General features: G+C 48.7%; 1 protein-coding gene across 1 annotated transcript in view; it reads right to left on the bottom strand.

The window, feature by feature from the left end:
• The window catches only part of ROCK1 (Rho associated coiled-coil containing protein kinase 1), a 123,145-nt gene that overhangs the window by 24,250 nt on the left and 82,995 nt on the right, over positions 1 to 15,900 (bottom strand). The window contains exons 21-27 of the mRNA XM_068165492.1: positions 14,747 to 14,816; positions 13,926 to 14,020; positions 12,019 to 12,184; positions 8,667 to 8,760; positions 6,525 to 6,613; positions 6,027 to 6,215; positions 5,042 to 5,207 (exon numbers count right to left, since the gene is read on the bottom strand). Coding sequence (XP_068021593.1) covers positions 5,042 to 5,207; positions 6,027 to 6,215; positions 6,525 to 6,613; positions 8,667 to 8,760; positions 12,019 to 12,184; positions 13,926 to 14,020; positions 14,747 to 14,816 — 869 coding nt within the window. The remainder of the gene's footprint in view (positions 1 to 5,041; positions 5,208 to 6,026; positions 6,216 to 6,524; positions 6,614 to 8,666; positions 8,761 to 12,018; positions 12,185 to 13,925; positions 14,021 to 14,746; positions 14,817 to 15,900) is intronic.

Below are 15,900 nucleotides of genomic sequence, written 5' to 3'. Positions count from 1 at the left end.
ACCTAAACAACCAAAACCCAAACAGAAAACAACCTCAAAAAACCCCAAAGCACAAAAAACACAAATAAAAAACAGAAAGAAGTCCCAACCAGAAAAACCCAACCCAAACCCAAACTCAACACAAAACTATCCAAAAGCCCCACAAAAAATCCCCAAGCAATAAACGCAAACCCCACAAAACACCCAATCCAGAACCCCAAGCAAAAAGCAAACACAAAGAAACCTAAACAACCAAATCCCAAACAGAAAACAACCTCAAAACACCCAAACCACAAAACAAACAGAAAGAAATCCCAACCAACAAGACCAAACCAAACCCAAACCCAATACAAAACTACCCAAAACCCCCACCAAAAATCCCCAAGCAATAAAACCAAAAGCCACAAAAAACCCAATCCAGAACCCCAAACCAAAAACAAACACAAAAAACCTAAACAACCAAAACCCAAACAGAAAACAACCTCAAAACACCCAAAGCACAAAACAAACAGAAAGAAGTCCCAACCAATAAGACCAAACCAAACCCAAACCCAACACAAAACTATCCAAAAGCCCCACAAAAAATCCCCAAGCAATAAAAGCAAAACCCACAAAAAACCCAAATCCAGAAGCCCAAACAAAAAACAAACACAAAAAAATCTAAACAACCAAAATCCAAACAGAAAACTACCTCAAAAAACCCCAAAGCACAAAATCCCCAAACAAAAAACAAACAAAAAGAAATCCCAAACAAAAAAACCCAAACCAAACCCAAACCCAACACAAAACTATCCAAAAGCCCCACCAAAAATCCCCAAGCAATAAAACCAAAACCCACAAAAACCCCCAATCCAGAACCCCAAACAAAAAACAAACACAAAGAAACCTAAACAACCAAAACCCAAACAGAAAACAACCTCAAAACACCCAAAGCACAAAACAAACAGAAAGAAATCCCAACCAACAAGACCAAACCAAACCCAACACAAAACTATCCAAAAAACCCCACCAAAAATACCTAAGCAATAAAAGCAAAACCCACAAAAGCCTCAATCCAGAAGCCCAAACCTAACAAAAAACAAACACAAAAAACCTAATCAACCAAAACCCAAACAGAAAACAACCTCAAAAAACCCCAAAGCACAAAATCCCTAATAAAAAAACAAACAAAAAGAAATCCCAAACAAAAAAACCCAAACCAAACCCAAACCCAACACAAAACTATCCAAAAGCCCCACAAAAAATCCCCAAGCAATAAAAGCAAAACCCACAAAAGCCTCAATCCAGAAGCCCAAACCTAACAAAAAACAAACACAAAGAAACCTAAACAACCAAAACCCAAACAGCAAACAACCTCAAGAAACCCAAAGAACAAAATCCCCAAACAAAAAACAAACAGAAAGAAATCCCAACCATAAAAACCCAAACCAAACCCAACACAAAGCTATCCAAAACCCCCACCAAAAATCCCCAAGCAATAAACGCAAAACCCACAAAACACCCAATCCAGAACCCCAAGCAAAAAGCAAACACAAAGAAACCTAAACAACCAAATCCCAAACAGAAAACAACCTCAAAACACCCAAAGCACAAAACAAACAGAAAGAAGTCCCAACAATAAGACCAAACCAAACCCAAACCCAACACAAAACTATCCAAAAGCCCCACAAAAAATCCCCAAGCAATAAAAGCAAAACCCACAAAAACCCCAATCCAGAACCCCAAACAGAAAACAAACACCAAGAAACCTAAACAACCAAAACCCAAACAGAAAACAACCTCAAAAAACCCCAAAGCACAAAAAACACAAATAAAAAACAGAAAGAAGTCCCAACCAAAAAAACCCAACCCAAACCCAAACTCAACACAAAACTATCCAAAAGCCCCACAAAAAATCCCCAAGCAATAAAGCCAAAACCCACAAAAAACTCCCAATCCAGAACCCCAAACAAAAAACAAACACAGAGAAACCTAAACAAGCAAAACCCAAACTGAAAACAACCTCAAAACACCCAAACTACAAAGCAAACAGAAAGAAATCCCAACCAAAAAGACCAAACCAAACCCAACACAAAACTATCCAAAAGCCCCACCGAAAATCCCCAAGCAATAAAAGCAAAACCCACAAAAAACCCAATCCAGAAGCCCAAACCAAACAAAACCCAAACACAAAGAAACCTAAACAACCAAAACCCAAACAGAAAATAACCTCCAAAAAAACCCAAAGCACAAAATCCCCAAACAAAAACAGAAAGAAGGCCCAACCAAAAAACCCAACCCAAACCCAAACCCAAACCCAACACAAAACTATTGCAGCAGTTTGGGCTGGGTGCCCTCTGCTACGTGGGGTGCTTCCTGTGTCCAGAGGTCCAGCCCAGGGGGTGGACACAGGAAACTAGGTATTTCCTACCATAATTCCTGCACCACTATAAGGTCCAGCGCGGGGTCTGCCACTTCCTCTTTCTTCCCCCTCCGTCATGCGGTCACTAGGGGAGATGTCTCTGGCCTTGGGCCTGGCTAGGTCCAGGGCCGGGGGGATGGGCAGGCTCAGATCTGGCCAGCTGAGACTAGCCTAGCAGTGAAGTGGGGGGGAGGAGGAGGGGGAAGAAGGAGCCCTGGGGGTCTTGGGTGTACCCTCAGGTGGGGATGGGATGTTTCTGGGTCTGCTTTGGGATATAGAATAGAATAGAATAGAATAGAATAGAATAGAATAGAATAGAATAGAATAGAATAGAATAGACCAGACCAGGTTGGAAGAGACCTTCATGATCATCATGTCCAACCTATCATCCAACACCACCTAATCAACTAACCCATGGCACCAAGCACCCCATCAAGTCTCCTCTTGAACACCTCCAGTGATGGTGACTCCACCACCTCCCTGGGCAGCACATCCCAATGGGCAATCACTCTCTCTGTGTAAAACTTCCTCCTAACCTCCAGCCTAAACCTCCCCTGGCACAGCCTGAGACTGTGTCCTCTTGTTCTGGTGCTGGCTGCCTGGGAGAAGAGACCAACCTCTGCCTGGCTACAACCTCCCTTAAGGGAGTTGGAGAGAGCAAGAAGGTCTCCCCTGAGCCTCCTCTTCTCCAGGCTAAGCAACCCCAGCTCCCTCAGCCTCTCCTCACAGGGCTGTGCTCCAGACCCCTCACCAACTTCGTTAACCTTCTCTGGACTCATTCCAGCAGCTCAACCTCCTTTCTAAACTGAGGAGCCCAGAACTGGACACAGGACTCAAGGTGTGGCCTAACCAGTGCAGTGTACAGGGGCAGAATGACCTCCCTGCTCCTGCTGGCCACACTCTTCCTGATGCAGGCCAGGATGCCCTTGGCCCTCTTGGCCGCCTGGGCACACTGCAGGCTCATGTTCAGCCTACCATCGACCAGCACCCCCAGGTCCCTCTCTGCCTGGCTGCTCTCAGCCACTCTGCCCCCAGCCTGTAGCACTGCCTGGGGTTGCTGTGGCCAATGTGCAGCACCTGGCACTTGGATGTGTTCAATCTCCTGCCCTTGGCCTCTGCCCATCTGCCCAGCCTGGCCAGGTCCCTCTGCAGAGCCTCTCTACCCTCCAGCAGATCAACTCCTGCCCCCATCTTGCTGTCATCTCAAATTTACTATTGATGGACTCAATGCCCTCATCCAGATCATCAGTGAAGATGTTAAAGAGCACAGGGCCCAGCACTGATCCCTGGGGCACACCACTGGTGCCTGGCTGCCAGCTGGCTGTGGCACCATTCACCACCACTCTCTGGGCTCAGCCTCCAGCCAGTTCCTAACCCAGTGCAGTGTGCTCCCATCCAAGCCAGGGGCTGACACCTTGGCCAGGAGTTTGCTGTGGGGGACAGTGTCAAAGGCCTTGCTGAAGTCCAGGTTTTGTCACTGTGCTTCTGGCTCTCTGTACACACTCACTGCTTTCCATTTAAGCTCTCCATCACTTTTGCAATCCCTTTGTCTGAGTTGTTATTTCTGCCCGTGGTGGGGATGGGATCTGCCTCAACCCACTACAGCTATCCAAAAAACCCCACAAAATAATCCCCAAGCAATAAAACCAAAAACCACAAAAGACCCCAATCCAGAACCCCAAACCAAACAAAACCCAAACACAGGAAACCCTAAACAACCAAAACCCAATCAGAAAACAACCTCAAAAAAACCCCAAACCACATAAAAACCAAACAGAAAGAAGTCCCAACCAAAAAACCCAACCCAAACCCAGACACAAACAACCCAAACCCCAAACCCCCAAGCAACACAAAAACCCCAAAGAGGAACTAAACACAAAAATAACCAAGCAAGCAAAAAACCAAACACAAAAACCTCTCATACAAAAACCCAAAGAGCAAAGCCCCAAACAGCAACAAAGAAACACAAAAACTCCAAACAAAAAACCCAATCAGAAAAGCCTCAAACCACAACAAACCCCAAAGAAGAACCAAACGCTCCAAACCCAAACAACAAACTCCAAGCACACAAACCCCAAACACAAAACCCCTCAAACAACTACAAAAAATCAAACATAAACCAGACAAAAAACTCAAGCAACAACCAAAAAACCCACAACCCCCCCAAACCACAACAAAAACCCCAAACCCAACCCAAACACCAAAGACCCCAACCAACAAACAAACCAAAAATGAAACACAAGCATCATACAATCAATAAGGTTGGGAAAGACCTCAAAGATCATCAAGTCCAACCTGCCACCCACCACCTCCTGACTACTAAACCATGGCAAGAAACCCCCAAACAACAACAAAACCAAACAGAATCCAAACACACACACCCCCCCCCAAAACCCCCAAACACAACAAATCCTAAACCAACCAAAACCCAACCCCAAAACCCAACCCCAAAACCCTCAACCAACCCCCAATCAACCCCGACCAACCCGAAAGAAAAACCAACAGAGCTCCAGAAACAAAGAAAACAACCCAGGGAACTCAAAATGCAGAGCCCCGAGGCCAGCCCTGAGCGGCTGGGTGATGCAGAGGGAGACAGAGAACAGGCTCTGGGGGCAGGAAGCCCTCCCCCGGCGCTGTGCCTGCCCCAGCGGCGGTCCGCACCTGGCAGGCTGCCGTCGGGCTCGTCGGCCTGCAGGCTGGCCACGCTGCTCGAGTCCATCCCTTGCTGCAGGTCCAAGATCTTCCTTCGCAGCTGCTCTATGTCGCTCTCTTTGCTATCCAGCTGCATCTGGAGCTCGTTCCTGTATGTTGACTCCTCTGCCAGTTGCTGTAGTTACAGACACAGGCACAGTTACTGTGGCACCGACACTATGGCAGCAAAGTGTTCTGAAAACAAGGCTCAACCTGTATTTGTCTCTCTCTGCACTTCTGATAGCATTAGCACAATCAGCTGGTTTGAGGAGCAGCCCAGCCAGCAGCCACACTGCAGTGTGCTACACAGGACCCAGGGTTTAGTCCCCACAACACATCTGTAACTTCCATGGGTAACCACTTAGAAAGAGGGAAGCACAGAATCACAGCATGGCAGGGGTTGGAAGGGACCTCTGGAGATCATCGAGGCCAACCCCCCTGCCAAGGCAAGGGTCACCTAGAGAAGGCCACACAGGAACATGGACAGGTGGGTTTTGAATGTCTCCAGAGATGGAGACTCCAGCACCTCTCTGGGCAGCCTGCTGAGGGCTCCAGCACCCTCAAAGAAGTTCTTCCTCGTGCTTAGATGGAACTTCTTATGTTGCAGTTTGTGCCCATTATTTACTGTTTTCTCACTGGGCACCACTGACAAACCCTGGCCCCATCCTCCTGGCACCACCCTTTAAGTATTGATCAGCATTGATGAAACCCCCTTCAGTCTGCTCTTTTCCAGACTAACCCCCCCCCATATCTCTCAGTCTCTCCTGATGAGGGAGATGTTCTGGTCCCCTAATGCCCATGGATGAGAACAAGCACTTGTCAGGTTCTCTGCCTCACTACATTTCTGTGGCCTAGATCTGAAACCCAGCTGGTTGTGTTTCCCACAGCCTAGGAGTCACACATTTGTCCTGAGGGGAGCATTCCAGAGCCTGGCAAGGAATTAAGACTCTGTTACCGCTTGCATTTCATTCAGCTCCTTCTGGTACTTCACTACCATCTGATTGAATTTCTCTTTTTCTTGATTAAGCTCCAGCTGGAGCTTTCTGTTTTCTTTCTCCTTCTTCCTCAGGTCTTGCATGTTAGCTTTCTTCCTGTCTATTTTGAAGTCCTTCCGATTCATTATCTCAGCCAGTTTGTTGACAGCCTGTTAAGAGAAGGGAGAATCAGGGGAGAAGTTCTCTCTGCAGGCATGCTCCACACACAACTTCTCAGCTCCTCTGGTTAGAGGGCTTGATTTAAAAGCCTCTTCACCAGCAGAAATGGCCCCTGCAACAGAAGTGATACTGGAAAGCAGCCAGTTCTGCTGCCAGCTTTCAGCATCAGCAATGCACCTGACACGGAACGGTCAACAGAGACTCAGTCCCCAAGGAACTGTGAGTGACCTGCACACAAACCAAACTGCACATGGATCTGCCAAGGAACCACTGCTACTACACGACATCAAATGCTCTACCTGGGTCTTCAGAGTCCTTTCAGTGTTAATGCTCTTCTCATAATGCATCCTGATGTTATTGATTTCCTCCTCCTTTTTCATTTTGTATTCTGTTGAAATAAAATTCAGATTGAAAGACTTCAGGACCAGGGAAACAGTTCTAAGCTTCATCACTTCTACAGCTGCACAACATTTTTTTCCCCTCCCTTTTCCTTCTGTGCCACTTCATGAGCAGGACACAGTTTGCTGTGATAGTGGTCACCAGTTCAATGCTGCCATAATCACAGCAAGCCAGCAGAAGGCTGCAGCAGAACAGCACCAAGATGAAACACTGAAGCTAACAAATGTAGTGTTGTTTCCTGGGGATGAGTACATTTGCTGCTCCACTTCCTTTCTGCTTGCACTGCTCAAAGTGGTTCTGTAGTACCAAAGCTCCCACAGAGTAAGGCTGACAGGACCAGACTCACATTCAGTACAGATTCTCACAGCAGGCACAAAGAGGACATGGGGACAAAGCTTTCTTGCAACCCAAGAATAACTGCTAGGTTCCTACTCCCCCCTCTCACACAGCAGTTACTCCTCCAGCACACCTGCAGCCTGATTTTCTCCCCAGGTCTCATGCATTGCACACAGAAGGGTTTCTCTATCAACACTACAAACAGTTAAATTTTCAAGCACTTAAAAGCAATAACTTCTATAAAGCCAAACCCACTGCAAACTGCCTGCTCACCCAACCCCTGCTGCCACACAAAAGCAGAACTCAGGGAGAATACTGAGCCAAGCCTTCCTGCCTGCACTGAAACAGAAACACAGACTGGCTTGGGTGGGAAGGGACATTCAGAGGTCATCTAGTCCAACCCTACTGCAGTCAGCAGGGACATCTGCAACTGCAGTAGGTTGCTCAGAGCCCTGTCCAGTGTGAGCTTTAACACATCCAGGGCTGGGGCACCTCCCACCTCTCTGGGCAGCCTGGGCCAGTGTCTCACCCAGTTGAAAAAATTGCATCTCACCTAAATCTCCCCTCATCCCATCTCCTGTCACAACAGGCCCTGATAAAAGTCTGTCACCAGCTTTCTTATCAGCCTCTTTTAGTAATGAAAGGCCAACAAAAGGTCTCCCTGGAGCCTTCTCTTCTCCAGGCTGAACAGCCCCAGCTCTCTCAGCCAGGCCTCACAGGACAGCTGCTCCAAGCCCTTGGATCATTTTCCAGCCCCTTCCCTAGACCTGCTCAAACAGGTTCATGTCGTTCTTGTGCTGCACAAAATACTCCAGGTGAGGTCTCAGCAGCAGTCTTATAGCTGCCCAGCAGAAAAGGACCTGGGGGTGCTGGTTGTTGACAGCAGCTGAACATGAGCCAGGGGGTGCCCAGCTGGCCAAGAAGGCCACCAGCAGCCTGGCCTGGAGCAGCAATGATGTGGCCAACAGGGGGAGGGCAGGGATTGTCCCTGTGAGCTCAGCACTGGTGAGGCCAGACTTCTGAGTACTGGGTACAGTTTTGGGCCTCTCACTCCCAGAAGGACCTTGAGAGGCTGGAGCAGGTCCAGAGAAGGGCAACCAAGCTGGGGAAGGGTCTGGAGAAGAGGGCTGGGGAGGAGCAGCTGAGGGAGCTGGGAGTGTTGAGTGTGGAGAAGAGGAGGCTGAGGGAGACCTCATTGCTCTCTACAGCTCCCTGAGAGAAGGCTGCAGTGAGGTGGGGGTTGGGCTCTGCTCCCTTGTCTCAGTGATGGAAGGAGAGGCAATGGCCTGGAATTGTGTCAGGGAAGGCTTAGGTTGGAGGTGAGGAAAAATGTCTTTGTTGCAAGAATGGTCAGGGATTGGCACAGGCTGCCCAGGGAGGTGGTGGTGTCCCCATCCCCAGAGGGAGGACTTGGCTCTTGGTGTGGCCATGCTGGCTGTCCTGAATCACCTCCCTGTCCTCTGTGTGCCTCAGCAGAGCCTCTAGGAAGATCTGTTCCACAATGTTCCCAGGAACAAATATGAGGCTGCCAGGTCAGCAGTTCCCAGGACTTCCCATGGAAGATGCCTTCTCAAGTTGAAATCAAGGGCTTCCATTATTTGTCATCAATGCCAGAACAGTAGGGAAGATAACCAGAAACATCTTCTCTCTTGCCTCAAACTCAGCCCACCCACACCAGCGGGATTCCAGCTCCACACCCCACTTACCCTCCTCCTGCTTCTTCATCTTTTCACTGATCTCTGAGTTTTCCTTTGTTATTAAATCAACATCTTTGGTCAATGTGCTGTTAGTTTCTTCCAGCTAGGTGCAAACAGAGACATTTTAAATATAGGACTTGCTGTAAACGAAAAAGAAATCAAGTATTGTAATACTTTTATTTGAAGTGCTCTGAAATCCCTACCAGCCATTTCCTGGGGCAGCCTTCCACAGCTTATTAACAGCAGCATCTCCTCACCTTTCAACCAGTTATTTTTAATGGTACCTTCCTTTCTTCTAAGCACTCAGGAAGCACCCACCCCAGAAAGAATTCCTTTTGCTTGTTGTCTCAAATGACCTCTGTCAGGGACAACACTCCACTTAAGCCACATTAGACTGACAGTTATTGAATGTGGCCATTTCAAATTAATTTGCTTTCCACTTCAATTAATTCAAGGTTAATTGGAAGAAGTAGTGCCTAGAGACTTCTCCCTTTGGATGAAGTAGTTCCTAGAGGCCTGATTCCCTCCTGACTCCAGGCAGAAAGGTAGCTGATAGATGATGCAAGTCCAGCATTCAAGGCCAGAGTAGACACAGGGCACCTGCTGCTAAACAATTGTCACAGACAATGCAAAGCAGGCATAAATCAGTTAAAAAAAGAGTAAAGCTCAATTTGGTCTCAGTCAAAGCACACAAAGCTAACTATGGACCTAGGTTTGCAGAAGCCAGAGCAAAGGAAAGCAAACCCATGACACCCTGAAGGTGCCAGCTGCCTCCATCAGCTCATGCTGCCAGCCACTTAGCTACATCACAGTATCACAGTATCACAGTATCACTTAGGTTGGAAAGGACCTCGAGGATCATCGAGTCCAACCTATCAACACAGACCTCATGACTAGACCATGGCACCAAGTGCCACGTCCAACCTCCTCTTGAACACCTCCAGGGACGGTGACTCCACCACCTCCCTGGGCAGCACATCCCAATGACGAATGACTCGCTCGGTGAAGAACTTCCTCCTCACCTCGAGTCTAAACCTCCCCTGGCACAGCTTGAGACTGTGTCCCCTTGTTCTGGTGCTGCTTGCCTGGGAGAAGAGACCAACCCCTTCCCGGCTACAACCACCTTTCAGGTAGTTATAGAGGGCAATGAGGTCACCCCTGCTGCAGCTCTGAATGAAAGGCTCTGTCTGAAGCCTGCAGAAATGATTGTGCAGTTAGCCAGAGAGCTGAAACCAACAAACACACTGGCAAGAAGTTATTCCTCCAGTGTCACAGGAAGAGAGTCTTCTGAACACTTCTGAGGAGTGGGTGGCACTCTGGTGATACCAAGCTTGGCAAACACTAATCCTGCTGGCTCTGCAGAGATGTCCCAGCCAGGAAGCTGCGAGCAACTGATCCATGCTCAGCTGCACACAGAGAGCCACTGAAGCTGGAGGAAAAGCTGCAGAGTTGGTGCTGAATGCTACAATCAATAACCACCATGTAACTGTGCTACAGGTGGCTGGCTCAGATAAGATGGGAGGTGAAGATACAGAAGGCAGATGTAATAAGATATCTAATATATATGTAGTAAGGTATATCTCTTTAATATATATATCCATCTTACATAGATATATCTTAGATAAGATAGAGATAGAGGTACAGATAGACAGATGTAAAGACAGATATAGAAACAGAGACACAGATAGATATAGGTAGAGATATAAAGATAGATATCATAGAGATAGATATTCATATATAGAAAGATATATAAAGGTTAAGATACTATCCACCTGATAGTACTGCTCAAGAGCTGCACTATAAAACAGCTTCAAAAATTGCACTTTGGGGTTTGGATTTGCTTTGGTTTTTTTCTTAAGCAGTTTAGCCATGGGAAGAAACTCAAGACTTCTAATTATTTTTGTTAAACACTAAGGGATTTTCAGTCAGAGTCCCCAGCAGACAGCTCCACTGAGTTAGCAAAGCCTTCCACACTGTCCCACACCACATCCTGGTCTCCAGGCTGGTGACACATGGGTGTGATGGGTGACCACTGGATGGATAAGGAACTGGCTTGATGGCTGCACCCAAAGAGTGGCTGTCCATGGCTCCATGTCCCAGGGGAGGCCAGGGACAAGCAGAGTCCCTCAGGGATCAGGCCTGGGACCAGGCTTGTTCAACATCCCTGTGGGTGACATGGACAGTGGCACTGAGTGCACCCTCAGCAGGTTTGCTGCTGACACCAAGCTGTGTGGTGCAGCAGACAGCTGGAGGGAAGGGATCCATCCAGAGGGACCTGGACAGGCTGCAGAGCTGGGCACAAGCCAACCTCAGGAAGTTCAACAAGACCAAGGGCAGGGTCCTGCAGCTGGGTCAAGGCAATCCCAGGCACAAATGCAGGCTGGGCAGGGACTGGCTGGAAAGCAGCCCTGAGGAGAGAGCCTTGGGGGTGCTGGGGGAGGAGAAGCTCACCAGGAGCTCTCAGTGTTCACTTGCAGCCCAGGAAGCCAAACAGATCCTGGGCTGCAGCAGGAGAAGTGTGGCCAGCAGGGCAAGGGAGGTGATTCTCCCCCTCTGCTCAGCTCTGGGGAGACCCCACCTGGAGTACTGCCTCCAGTTCTGGAGCCCCTATGACAAGAGGGATCTGGAGGGGCTGGAGCATGTCCAGAGAAGGGCCAGGAGGATGAGCAGAGGGCTGGAGCACCTCTCCTATGAGGACAGACTGAAGGAGTTGGGGCTGTTCAGTCTGGAGAAGAGAAGGCTCCCAGGTGACCTCATTGTGGCCTTCCAGGATCTGAAGGGGGCCTACAAGAAGGCTGGGGAGGGACTGCTCAGGATCTCAGGGAGTGATAGGACTAGGGGGAATGGAATGAAGCTGGAGGTGGGGAGATTCAGGCTGGAGGGGAGGAGGAGGTTCTTCACCATGAGAGTGATGAAGCCCTGGAATGGGTTGTCCAGGGAGGTGGTTGGGGCCCTGTCCCTGGAGGTGTTTAAGCCCAGGCTGGATGAGGCTGTGGGGAGCCTGATCTAGTGTGGGGTGTCCCTGCCCATGGCAGGGGGGTTGGAACTAGCTGATCCTTGTGGTCCCTTCCAACCCTGACTGATACTATGATACTATGATACACTGGGCAACGAGCAGTAGCCACTGTAAAAGGCTTGACAATGGAATTACAGACAGTTACTTGATTTTCTTTCTGCATTCACCTCAGATTCATCAAGTCCACATTGCCTTGGCAGTTCACACAGTGAAATCTAAACATTTAAGGTTCCAGCTGAGTCCCAAACTTCAGCAGTTATCAGTTACGATCACAAGAAGACTTTACAAATGCCTGTTCCCAGCTGTTAGTTACAGACAGGTATTGGCTCCAGCAGAATAATTTACCCTTCTGATGATGCTGTCCTTATCAGTCATTTCTTGTCTGTGTCTTGATGCTGCTTTTTTGCTCTCCTGGCTCAGTTCAAAGTACTGCTCCTCAAGGAGGGCTCGTGCCAGCCGCTCGGACTCGGCTTTGGTTTCCGCTAAATCCAGCTGGGTCGTCAGCGTTTCCCTGTGGAAAGGACACAACGATGCTCTCCTGTGCAAAACATTCCAAGCCTTCAGGAAGGCCAAGAGCCCCACTTTGTGCTAATTGGCATCATGGTAGCTTCTTCAGAAAACTGGGGATTGCAAAGGCAGGCTCTGTACACCGCATCTCTTGATGGTCCACACGAGCGGCAGCAGCAAGCTTCCTATAACTCAATCACAACTTGCAGTCATCCAGGAAACACCAAGCCTCAGGCAACCAGGTGTCAAATTCTCCTGCCTTCATGGAATGAAAAATGAACTCAAACTGCAAGCACAGTGTGATCCATCAAGAGATACTTCACCCTATCAGTATTGGCTACCTCTCCAGGCTGCTCATGAAGATCCAGACTGAACAAGGAAGGCCTGAAGTGCCTGTGCAACCTTTACAGCAAGGCCTGCCAGTTGTGTGAAGCAAGGGGCATTAACTTAGGTGCAGTATCTCACTGATCTACATTCAGCTTCCAACCAGCTCAGCACATAACCCAGTCCTGCTCTTGCTCGGAGCATAGGCAAAGCTCCTGTAGATTCGCCACACAAAGCACAGCGGCCAGTCCGCCCCGCACAAGGCAGATGCAGCCAGCAACGCGGCACAGCCCCAGAGCATGCTGAGATGGCAGTGGCAATGCAGCTCTGCAGTGTGGGCTCATGGCAGATGCCCTTCCTGCACTGCAGAACAGAGATGTATGCAATGGAATGGGTACTGGCAGGGAGGCCCCCGGTGTGACACAGCTGTGGTAGATACCGTCCTGTACCGGGAAAGCACACTGCCGGAGCAGACTCGGTTTGTCACAAGTCCCACAGTTGTATCCGGGTGGCAAGCATTTATGATGAACATGAGATTGGGGAGAGCAGAGAGGGAATAGAATAGAAGGATCTATCAAAATAAGTTAGAAAAGAGAAAAAAGAAACAAAACAGCAAAATAAGAAAGGAAGTTTCTCCTGCCTTCCTCCCACCCTTGCTTTCTCTTTCAGCTGGATGCTGCTCCTGGACAGCTCTGCACAGCCAGGGATTTTCCTCCTGCCTCACAGTCATTACACAACTTTCTCCCTTTCATAGCTCACCAAAATGTGCCACCAACTGCACATAGCCTTTTCCCTTTAGCTCTGTGTTCCCGTGCTGGAGCTTAGCTACAAGAGACCCAGAGCCCAGAGGACAGAGTCTCCTTCTTCAGAACAAACATATATTAAGTACAATTTAAAGGCAAGCTTCAAAGGCTTATTTCCTTATCTGCAAACTTGGAAAATGCCACAGCCCAATGCATGGTGGTTGGATTTAGGTGGATTTGCTGTAGTCAGAAGTGTGCTGCACTTGGAATTCCAAGGGATCTCATCTATTTTATTGGCTGCAGAAATATACTAAAGAATTATCAGGATAATATAATCCAACCCAAACCCCAAACCCTTGTCACACAAGAAAGATAATTACCACCAAGTGGGATGGCTTTCCAACACTTTCCCTCTTCCTAACTGCTCAGAACTCAGCATTGTTCTTCCAGACATTGCAAACAGAGTCCAAAGCAACTGTGAACACCCCCAGCTGCCTTCCTGAGGCAGTGCAGCTAACATCCTAGCTCTTTGCCACCTCACAAGGCATAATGGGACACTCCTGAGCCCTTTCTCTTTCTGAAGGCATTAAAGATCGTGAATCTGATTCAAAATCTTCATGAATGAGACCACATTATAGGGAAAACCTTATGGCTAGTTGAGAAACACCATGGCCATACTTTTCATTTTGCAGTTCCTGCATTTTCCTTTGCATTTCTTTATTCTTTTCATCAATTTCCTCTTTCAGTTCCTTCACCTGAGTCTTGTAAAGTGTCTGCAAGAGAAAAAGGCAGTTACTCAAATTGCACAGAGAAAATCCTCATTGCTTTGGCACTGGTTGGCTTGAATCTGTCAGCTCCCAAACACACACCAGCACTGCCTTCACTGGAATTTCCTCCTTCCTGCCTGGCCAGGATGCTCCTTCCCAGCTTCCCTTGCGCAGGGAACTGATGTGACCAAGCTAGCTTTCAGTTTTTCCATCTTTTCCCACCAGTTTTTTACCATCTTCCAAGGCTGTAAGAAGACAGCTGCTAACAGAAGGGAGGGCAGGCACTAGACACAGCTGAGCAGGTCTGTTGGAGACCACAGGACAAAGCTGCATCCTCTTGGAGCATCGCAGGCTCACACTGCTAGTCAAACCAGCCTAAAGCTGCCCTATGTCTCCACCTCCTGTATGCCCCTTGGAGTGCTGGATCTGTTCTCTAGGAGTGTAAGTCTTCTGTGCATGAGATGACCCTGGTCCCTTCCAGCCCAAACCATCCTATGATTCTACAATGCTTTTCCAACCTCAAGACAGGAACTGCTTCAGGTAAGAGCTATTTGATGCAGACTGCACAAACAACTTCAAAATAACACAGCAGAGTATCTAATATTCTCCAATTGTCTTGCTCATTGCCTGTATCCCAAGCAGGGTTTTGTGAGCTGCTGATTCATGCCATGCTGTTATTCACACTTTAGACCCTGCAGCTCTCCAGTGTTCAGTGCTCTCTGCAAGGCTTACCGAGAAATACTGCTCCGCTTCCAGCTGGTCCTGGAGCTCACGCATCTGACCTTCATTTCCTCTGTATTGCCTTGGAACAAAGGAAAAAGGCAAACAGGTAAAAATGGAGCTCCTCACTACAAAGGCAGACTATTCCTGATGTAAAAATCCAGCTCCTAACAACTCACAAAGGCAGACTGTTTCTAACCAGAGCAGGATCTTACATTTGCACCACATCATCTCGCAAAAACGGTTTGCTACAGCCTAACATTCTTAACTACATTCTTCATTCTACCCTGATGATTACTTTAGGAGCATAACTGCATTCATTTCCTACCCTGATGATCATTTCAGTACAGAGTTTAGAAGACCAGAGGAGTTAGTTTGAAAGACTAGATGGAGAAATATTGAGGTTCAACAAGACCAAGGGCAGGGTCCTGCAGCTGGGTGGAGGCAACCCCAGGCACAAATGCAGGCTGGACAGGGAGTGGCTGGAAAGCAGCCCTGAGGAGAGAGCCTTGGGGGTGCTGGGGGAGGAGAAGCTCACCAGGAGCTCTCAGTGTGCACTTGCAGCCCACAAAGCCAATCAGATCCTGGGCTGCAGCAGGAGAAGTGTGGCCAGCAGGGCGAGGGAGGTGATTCTCCCCCTCTGCTCAGCTCTGGGGAGACCCCACCTGGAGTCCTGCCTCCAGTTCTGGAGCCCCTATGACAAGAGGGATCTGGAGGTGCTGGAAGGTGTCCAGAGCAGGGCCAGGAGGATGAGCAGAGGGCTGGAGCACCTCTCCTGTGAGGACAGACTGAAGGAGTTGGGGCTGTTCAGTCTGCAGAAGAGAGGGCTCCCAGGTGACCTCACTGTGGCCTTCCAGGATCTGAAGGGGGCTACAGGAAGGCTGGGGAGGGACTGCTCAGGATCTCATGCAGTGCTAGGACTAGGGGGAATGGAATGAAGCTGGAGGTGGGGAGATTGAGGCTGGAGGTGAGGAGGAAGTTCTTCCCCAGGAGAGTGGTGAAGCCCTGGAATGGGTTGTCCAGGGAGGTGGTTGAGGCCCTGTCCCTGGAGGTGTTTAAGCCCAGGCTGGATGAGGCTGTGGGCAGCCTGATCTAGTGTGGGGTGTCCCTGCCCATGGCAGGGGGGTTGGAACTAGATGATCCTTGTGGTCCCTTCCAACCCTGAC

This window comes from Melanerpes formicivorus, unplaced genomic scaffold (assembly GCF_026170545.1).
Source record: "Melanerpes formicivorus ecotype bairdi unplaced genomic scaffold, bMelFor1.0.p_v2 SCAF_89, whole genome shotgun sequence".
In the NCBI taxonomy this organism is placed as follows: domain Eukaryota; kingdom Metazoa; phylum Chordata; class Aves; order Piciformes; family Picidae; genus Melanerpes; species Melanerpes formicivorus.
The sequence above is the reverse complement of the archived record's forward strand: the minus strand, read 5'-3'. Positions and strand labels throughout refer to the sequence as shown.